The sequence below is a fragment of the Panthera uncia genome, assembly GCF_023721935.1.
Source record: "Panthera uncia isolate 11264 chromosome A3 unlocalized genomic scaffold, Puncia_PCG_1.0 HiC_scaffold_11, whole genome shotgun sequence".
NCBI classification, from domain to species: domain Eukaryota; kingdom Metazoa; phylum Chordata; class Mammalia; order Carnivora; family Felidae; genus Panthera; species Panthera uncia.
Window position 1 is genome coordinate 15,320,855 of NW_026057578.1, and position 8,829 is coordinate 15,329,683.

The following is an 8,829-nucleotide window of genomic DNA, read 5'->3' on the forward strand; positions in this document are numbered from 1 at the left end:
TGCTCATGTGTCCAAGATCCCACATTAAGCCCCTGGCATATGAAAATCCAAGTTTGGAAAAGGGAGACATCCTATCTGAGCACACCCTGGGGTGCCAGGACATCCTGCCATTCAGTCACTTTCATAACCCCCCAAGATAGATCCCAGCATTTGTTCCATGCCATTGAAATGGGGGGGGAGGGCGGGGGACAGGCTCAATGATTTAGCCAAAGACTCTGAGTCGGGGGAGTGAGGGGCATTCAAACCCTAGTCTGAGATCAGAGGGCACTTACCTCCCGAGCGCCGTCTGCACACCAGAGCTGGTGGAGGGGGCAGGAGGGTTAAACCGGGCCTCCGGAAGTCAGGCCCGGGGACAACCCCCGCTCCGCATCCCGCCCTCCCCGTGTCCACAGGCCATGGTGAGCGAGTCCCCGGGGCCCGGCGCCCGCGTGCCCTGGCGGCGGAGCGACGAGGCGCTGCGCGTGAACGTGGGCGGCGTGAGGCGGCGGCTGAGCGCACGCGCGCTGGCCCGCTTCCCGGGCACGCGGCTGGGCCGCCTGCAGGCCGCCGCGTCCGAGGAGCAGGCGCGGCGCCTGTGCGACGACTACGACGCGGCGGCGCGCGAGTTCTACTTCGACCGGCACCCGGGCTTCTTCCTGGGCCTGCTGCACTTCTACCGCACCGGCCGCCTGCACGTGCTCGACGAGCTGTGCGTCTTCGCCTTCGGCCAGGAGGCCGACTACTGGGGCCTGGGCGAGAGCGCGCTGGCCTCCTGCTGCCGCGCGCGCTACCTGGAGCGGCGCGTGGCGCGGCCGCGCGACTGGGACGAGGACAGCGACACGCCGAGCAGCGTGGACCCGTGCCCCGACGAGATCTCCGACGTGCAGCGCGAGCTGGCGCGCTACGGGGCCGCGCGCTGCGGCCGCCTGCGCCGCCGCCTCTGGCTCACCATGGAGAACCCCGGCTACTCGCTGCCCAGCAAGCTCTTCAGCTGCGTCTCCATCGGCGTGGTGCTGGCCTCCATCGCCGCCATGTGCATCCACAGCCTGCCCGAGTACCAGCCCCGCGAGGCGGCGGCCGCCGTGGCCGCGGTGGCCGCGGGTCGCGGCACGGAAGGCATGCGCGACGACCCGGTGCTGCGGCACCTCGAGTACTTCTGCATCGCCTGGTTCAGCTTCGAGGTGTCGTCGCGCCTCCTGCTGGCGCCCAGCACGCGCAACTTCTTCTGCCACCCCCTCAACCTCATCGACATCGTGTCGGTGCTGCCCTTCTACCTCACGCTGCTGGCCGGCGTGGCGCTCGGCGACCGGGGCGGCGCGGGCGGCGAGGACCTCGGTGACCTGGGCAAGGTGGTGCAGGTGTTCCGCCTCATGCGCATCTTCCGCGTGCTCAAGCTGGCGCGCCACTCCACCGGGCTGCGCTCTCTGGGCGCCACGCTCAAGGTACGGCCTCTGGGGCCCCGCGAGGAGGTTGGGGGGGGGGGGAGGGGGGGGGAGGTGGGGAGGTGGGGGGGGTTGCAGGTGGGGGTGACCAGAGGACAGGTTAGCAGGTGAACTTACAAGCGCGTGGTGTCCAGGCACACAGTGATCCAAGGCGACATTCTGTTCCTGTGCCAGGCACAGGGCTGGACACCAGGTGTACACGTCATATCTTTTCTGATGTTCCCAGCAGCCCTGGGAGGGCTCTTTCCCAGGGGTGAAAACTGAACACGGAGGTTTGCTTTTCTTTAAAAAAAAAAAAAAAAGAAAAGAAAAGAAAAAGCAGGGGGTGGGGCGCCTGGGTGGCTCAGCCTGTTAAGCATTCAACTTTGGCCCAGGTCATGATCTCACGGTTAGTGAGTTCGAGCCCCGTGTCAGGATCTGTGCTGACATCCCAGAGCCTGCAGCCTGCTTCAGACTCTGTCTCCCTCTCTCTCTGCCCCTCCCCCCACTCGCACTCTGTCTCTCTCAAAAATAAACATTAAAATTTTTTTTAATTAAAAAAATAAGACAAAGGTCACTTTTGGTCTGTCAAATATCAGATAATAAATAAGTGCAGAAATTTGCAAAGCAGAATGCTAAATGCCTTCTCCGCTGAGCCTTTCCTCTGGCATTATCAGGGGGCACAGATATTGTAGGTCACCCTTGACAGGCCAAATCTAGCAGCAGCCCCAGAGCTAACACTTACTGAGTGTTAATTCTGTGCCAGTTTTACATCCATTATCGACATTCTGAGGACAACTTCCTCAGGAAGATGCGGTTATTTATTCCCTTCCCGTAGATGAACAACCTGAGGTTGGAAGGTTGGCTTTTTAAAGCCTGGTTGCAATTTACTGAGCACCCTCCTTCTGCCGGGCCTTGCACTGGGGTGAATCACTGCCCTGGCAAGCTTAACCTTGAAGGGGTGAACTTAGCCTGGTGTGGAGAAGGAGGAGATATGAACAATTTGGACAAAGGCCTGGAGAGAGAACAGGATGAACGCTGGGGTGGATGTGGGGGGGACATGGAGGGAGGGGTGTCAGTTGATGAGGCTGATGAGGTGAGAGGGACAGGGTACTGAAGGGCCATGGACTCTTGGACCAGGATTTTGAACTTTATCCCGAGTATTAGGAGATGGAGCCTGTGAGGGGTTCAAGCTGGGGCAAGTATTACTGTCACTACTTTGCAGATGTGGAAACTGAGGCTCCAAGAGGGGACAGGACTTGTGAGAGGTTCCTGAGTAAGTTGCAGAGCCCAGAGAAGAACCCAGCTGTGCCTGACGCCATGACCTCCTGCTCTTTCTTCTAAAGCTCCGTGCAACCCTCCTGACGATCCCTAGAAAACCCCTTCTACTCATGGCTTCCTAAAGCCCTTTTCATGCCCTGGAGGCAAGACAGCCAGGAAGCTGGGTACAGGCAGGATGACGTGAGCAGAATGCTGGGGCATCGGGCATGTACGTGGGATTCAGTATCTGTCCAGGGAAGACCCCTTTGCCCCAGAACTCTGCCTTGTCTCCAGCCATGCAGGGATCCAGGGCCTGATATCACCAGCATTTTCTGCAAGGAGGGAAAAGGATATTGATGGAGGCTGCCAGATTCCAGGACACGGGTGTAAGTCTCCAGGTGACAGCCTTGCTACTCAAAGCAAGGCCCTTGACCAGCAGCAGCTTTCTCGTTACCTGGAAACTTGCTTAGAAATGCAGAATTTCCAGCCCTACCCCAGACCCGCTCAATTGAGTTCTGCCTTTTTAACAAGATCCCAACATGATTCCTCCACACATTACAGTTTGGGATTAGGGGACTGCAGTTCTAGGCTAGGAGTCTCAGCCTCAGCACTATTGATATTTGGGGGGAGATAATTCTTGGTTGTGTGTGTTGGGGGCGGGGGGATGGCTATCCTGGCATCGTAGGATGTTTAACGGCATATCCGGCCTCTGTCCAGTAGATGCCACTAGCACACCTGTCCCAGTTGCGACAAGCAAAAATGTTTAAGGACTTTGCCATATGTCCCCTGGGGCAGATTGCCGTATTTGCGAACCACTGCTTGGCCTCAGGGGTAGGCAGGTGCATTCAGGAACGCGTATCCTGTCGGCTTTCTCGAGGGGCAGAATGTGTTTTTGTACTTGTCAGAAATGAGATAGACCAGTCAAAAGTACATGAAACCAACGCTTTGCATTGTGGAACCCAAACTGTGGTCCCCCCTTGGTTCTGCAACTGTGGAAGAGTCACAAGCTTCTTATTCACTGGCTGGTGCCACCAGTGCCCCCTGCATTAGAAGAAACCACTATGGCTTAGTGGGTGCCCTGGACAACAGAAGTTAGGCCTGGAGCTGGCTGCCTCTTGTAGATGAAAGATCTTAGTTTGGAGTCAAGGGACCTGGGTCTTGGCATCAGCTGTACTTTGCTCTGTGACTTTGGACCTGCCCCTTCTACTCTCTGGGCCTCAGTTTCCTCATATGCTCCATACCAGGTCTGTGAGCCCACCCGGCTCTGACTTGGCTTCCTGCATTCTCTTCCAGCACAGCTACCGCGAGGTGGGCATTTTACTGCTGTATCTGGCCGTGGGCGTGTCCGTGTTCTCCGGTGTGGCCTACACAGCCGAGAAGGAGGAGGACGTGGGCTTTGACACCATTCCCGCCTGCTGGTGGTGGGGCACGGTGAGCATGACCACTGTGGGCTACGGGGATGTGGTGCCCGTGACGGTGGCTGGCAAGCTGGCAGCCTCAGGCTGCATCCTCGGGGGCATCCTGGTGGTGGCGCTCCCCATCACCATCATCTTCAATAAGTTCTCTCACTTCTACCGGCGCCAGAAGGCTCTGGAGGCTGCTGTGCGCAACAGCGACCCCCGGGGGTTTGAGGATTTGCTGAGCAGTGTGGATGGGGTGTCGGAGGCGTCTCTGGAGACCTCCCGTGAGACCTCCCAGGAGGGAAGGTCTGCAGACCTGGAGGCCCAGGCCCCGAGTGCACCTGCAGACTCTCAGGTTTATTAAAGCCAGGGCTCAGTGTCCTCCTTCCCACACCCCTACAGTCAGCTGAAACAGCAGAGATCCTTCCCTGCTTACATGGTTCATGGTGGCCTCACTGCTCAGGATCACTCCCCCAGCCCTGAGAAATGGGGACTGGGTCCCTTCCTCTAAAGGCCCAGGTTAGGATGGTGTCACCCTAGGTTCTGTGAGCCTGGAGAACAGCCCAGAGACTTTCGTAAACGAACCTCCAAGCTACTGTGAAGCAGGCATGTGCTACAGAGAAAGTCAAAAGGATGCTAACGGGTCATGAACACTCCCTGCCTGTCAGCCCTATCACACTCAGCCCTGTGTTGGAGGATGAGAATTGGCCCCATTTCGCAGATGAGGAAACTGAGGCTCAGAGAGGTGCAATGACTCGCCCAAATGTCTCCCAGTTCGAAGTCGTGGAGCCAAGTTGGGAATCCAGACTCTTTGGTCGACCAAGCCAGTGTTCCTTCCATGCTGTCTTTCTTCTGCCCTCCTAAAGTTTGCATGTGGTTTTAGGGGGTTCATGAATCCTGAGAAGATCCTCTATCAGGGCTAGGGAAAGGCCCAGACAGAGGATTCAGATGTAGGAGTGCTGGACCTCAGCTGTGGTCCTTTTCCATGAGATTCTTTTTTTTTTTTTTTTAATGTTTATTTATTTTCGAGACAATGTGAGACACAGAATACAAGCAGGGGAGGGGCAGACAGAAGGAGACACAGAATCTGAAGCAGGCTCCAGGCTCTGAGCTGTCAGCCCAGAGCCCGACGCGGGGCTTGAACTCACGAACCACGAGCTCATGACCTGAGCTGAAGTTGGACGCTCAACCGACTGAGCCACTCGGGCGCCCCCTTTCCCATGAGATTCTAACGGCAGTCGGCTCTCGGTGAGGTTTGGGAGGAAGGAAGAAGAGCTGCCTTCCTAGCTGCTGTGTGAGCTTTGCTGAGCAATAGTCTTACAGCTTCCCGCCCGGGCTGGCTTGAGAAACAGACCCTGGAGGGGCCCCTGCCTGTGGCCTGAGGTCTAGACCCAGCTCTGCTAGGACACAGTGTGGGAGGTGGACACCCCATCTCCAGGTCCCAGCCCACCTGTCACAAGGTCACAGTCTGTGCCCCGGAGGGAGATGAAAGCCAAATTCAGCAGGGAGTCACTGATTTAAAGCCAGCTCTGCTCTGAGAGGTTGGTGGCAAGAAGCTGCTATGCATGGACACCTGTGACCCCCCCCCCCCTGCTGTCCCCAGTCTGACTGTGGCAGTTCCCTTCTTTGCACCACATAGGCCTCCAACCCTTCCTTGAGTTACCGTCCAGGCAGACGCTTGAGACCTCTGCTCCTTTTGACCAGCTCCAGCCCTTCATCCTTGCCGAGGACTTATCCCTTCTACTCACCTGCTGAATCCTTCCTTCCTACTTACTGAGACGTTGGGAGGGAAGGACACCCGTAGCGCCATTTACATACTGTTTCTAGGACACTCATCACTGTACTGTCCTTGGCTGGCCACGGCTCTGTGCGCTGCCACCCCCCACATGCTGCATTTCAACACAGAAGACGTGTGGTGGAACCCAGGCTTGGTGGGGAGTAGGTGCTTAGTGACTACCTAATGAATACCTACTGATGGATCAGCCAGTTCGAACAGCACACTGTGTGTCAGGCGCCGGGAAGGAAGAGGAAATGACCAGAGAGGCCTTGCCCTTGAAAGGGTATGGACAGGACCGAACAGCATGTCCTTTGGTCCTGCCCCCGGTTCCTCCTTACTTTACGAGGCTTTTACGGCCATTTCTCTGTAGATTCTTCACTCACGCATTCAACAAATATCATTGGAAGACTCACAAGCCGGGGCTTCATGTGTGGCCTGCAGAGGCGTTTTATTTAGCTGAACAGTACATTTAGTATATTTTTTTCATTCAAATGCCTTTGGGTGAGGCATGTACTTTCCAGTTCCCCATAGCGTCTCCCCCGAAACACACACACACACACACACACACACACTCTACTGTGGTAGTCCCGCTGCTTCTCAGATTTACTTGCCACACCTGTCCTCTGATTCATTGACTGCTAGGTTCAAGAGATATAACGGGGAACCAAATATATATATATATTCAAGAAGCTTACAGACTAGTGAGGGAGATGGATTTTAATCCAGTAATCACAGAGATGTGTAACAGTGAACTGTATACTGAGTCCAGGAACTCCGGGCACACATGTAGCAGGGACCGTTAACGGGGGTCAGAGAAGACTTTCTTGAGGGTGACCATACAAATGAATCGTTAATTAGGCAGCGGGGGTTCCGGGAAGCATTTCCAAGCACAGGGCACAGCCACGGGCAGGCCTTGGGTATGACGTGATAGGCCCCCGCGTATGGTTGGAATCCGAGTCTCCAGCCTGAGCAGAGACTGGAGCGGCGCCCGACCCCCCGCGTCCATACCAGCCCTCCCGCAGGCTCACCCCCGTATGCACCGCCCTTCCTGAACCGCTGAACGTGTCAAAGAGCCAGGTAGCTTCCAGACTTTCTCATCCCACAGACAAGTCCGTAAAGCCAGTATGGAGAAAGCTCCAGGGTGAACTGACCAGCCTGCATCCCTCCCCAGGTGTGTGTCATCCTGGCAGAAAAGCGACAACTCACTCTCACTCCCACTCCTGTGTGTCTGTGAAAACTATTATGCAAATAAAGAGGCGGGGCACAGGGACCTGTTTCTGCCTGTACTGGAGCTGGCTGCCCGGGCGTGTGTGCTGAGTGAATGGGGAGGGTGGGGAGGCGTGTGGAGTGACTCCTTCCACATCCTCTGGTTCCAGTCTTGAGTTTGGCACAGGACGCAAGTGACAGGAATCCGGTGGGAACTAACTTGGTCAAAAAGAGTAACTCATTATAAATAAGTGATGAGCAACCATCACAATTATAGTCCTTTGGTTACAAGCAACAGAAAACGGACTCTCTTAAGGAAAAAAAAAATTTATTGGAAGGTGTATTCCTTTCCTGTTGATGGTGTAAAACAATAGAAATTTGATCTCTGACAGTCTGGAGGCCAGAAATCTAAAATCAAGGTGTCAGCAGGGCAGCGCTCTGAGGCTCCAGGGGCGAATCTTCTTACCTCTTCCAGCTTCAAGTGGCTGCCAGTGTTCTAGGCTTGTGGCTGCATCCCTCCATTCTCTGCCTCTGCCCTGATGTCACCTTTTCCTCCTGCGTGTGTGGGAGTCTCCCAGTGCTCCTCTCATAAGGACTTGTGTGATGGCATGTAGGACCCCCCACCCGAGCTAATCTAAGATGATTTCAAGACCCTTAGCCTAATCACATCTGCAGAAAGACCCTTTTCCCAAATAAGGTAACATTTACAGGTTCCAGAGAATAGGACTTGGACATATCTTCAGGACCACCATTCTGCGCACTACAGAAGGGTACCAGTGATGCTCACCCGTCAAAGGAAAAGCTGGCTGGCCAGGCCTCAGGACACGCAGGAATGAGGGGAACTCTGAGGACCTCAGTGGTGGGACCCATGAGCCTTCTGCCTACGGCACCGCCAGCTAAATGCTCAGCCTTCAGTGGCCTTCCTCCCCTGTGTCATTCCGCGCCCAGTTCCGATCCCAGCCTGCCTTGAGTCCCACGCCTCTCCCTTGGTGGAAGGGGGCAGGGCACCTGGGCCACGTGGGATGGAAGAAAGGTAGTTACCCAAAAGAAAAGGCCATGTGACGTCACCAAAATAAAGGGGAGGGATGTTAGGCAAAAAGAGCAGGTTGTCCACAACCCTTGGCTGCCCAGCACATTATATGCTCACATCTTCTCTCCATAAGCACAGTCTAAAAAAATGTTTGTAACATAAGGAAACTATCTTGTATATAACAGAAAACACACTTGGTGTGTTTGGGCCCTATTAATGTGATTTAATCAGTGTAGTGGATCAGTTTGATGTCTTGTGGAATAGGACAAAGTCAGAGATCTAATCAAATCTTTTCCAGTGCAGAACTGGTGAACCAAAGTATCCCTGAGTCAAACAGTAGAGGAAAACTGTTCTCTCTTCCAACTATTAGCAAAAGGCTTCCAGTGGTTTGTGTTTCTTGGAATAGAAAATGAAACCAATAGATGCATATTAGCTCCAGAGATGGTAAGGAATACATATCTAACACAGCAGTTAAAATTGGAGTTGTCACTTCATTAAAATCATCCACGGCCATTTTCCAAGATCCATCTACTTTTACACCAGCCAAACAGGGGAAACTAATGGTGTTTTGATGGGAGTCATCACCCTGCAGGGTCTTTATTGGAGGTACTAATCTCTGCAGCCTCCCCCAAGATGCGTACCACTCTGAGTTTTCCATTTCAAAATAGTCATTCAATTGGATTCCGTTGGCCTTTTATATTATAATGGCCTCCCTGGGTCAGGGAGCCAACGTGGGGATCTTTTCCAGCTGTCACT

The 8,829-nt window shown here is 54.7% G+C and overlaps 1 protein-coding gene across 1 annotated transcript; it reads left to right on the plus strand.

Moving 5' to 3' along the window:
* Positions 1-269: 269 nt before the first annotated feature.
* Positions 270-6,489, plus strand: KCNS1 (potassium voltage-gated channel modifier subfamily S member 1). The gene is made up of 2 exons (XM_049650716.1): positions 270-1,421; positions 3,954-6,489. Exons 1-2 carry the CDS (start codon positions 396-398, stop codon positions 4,422-4,424), a joined length of 1,497 nt encoding a protein of 498 aa, XP_049506673.1. The 5' UTR covers positions 270-395; the 3' UTR covers positions 4,425-6,489.
* The last annotated feature ends 2,340 nt before the right edge of the window (positions 6,490-8,829 follow it).

Coding starts and splice junctions, on each gene's coding strand:
- KCNS1 (XM_049650716.1), top strand. CDS start 396: ATGGTGAGCGAGTCCCCGGGGCCCGGCGCCCGCGTGCCCTGGCGGCGG. Junction 1,422..3,953: donor CTCTGGGCGCCACGCTCAAG/GTACGGCCTCTG, acceptor ATTCTCTTCCAG/CACAGCTACCGCGAGGTGGG.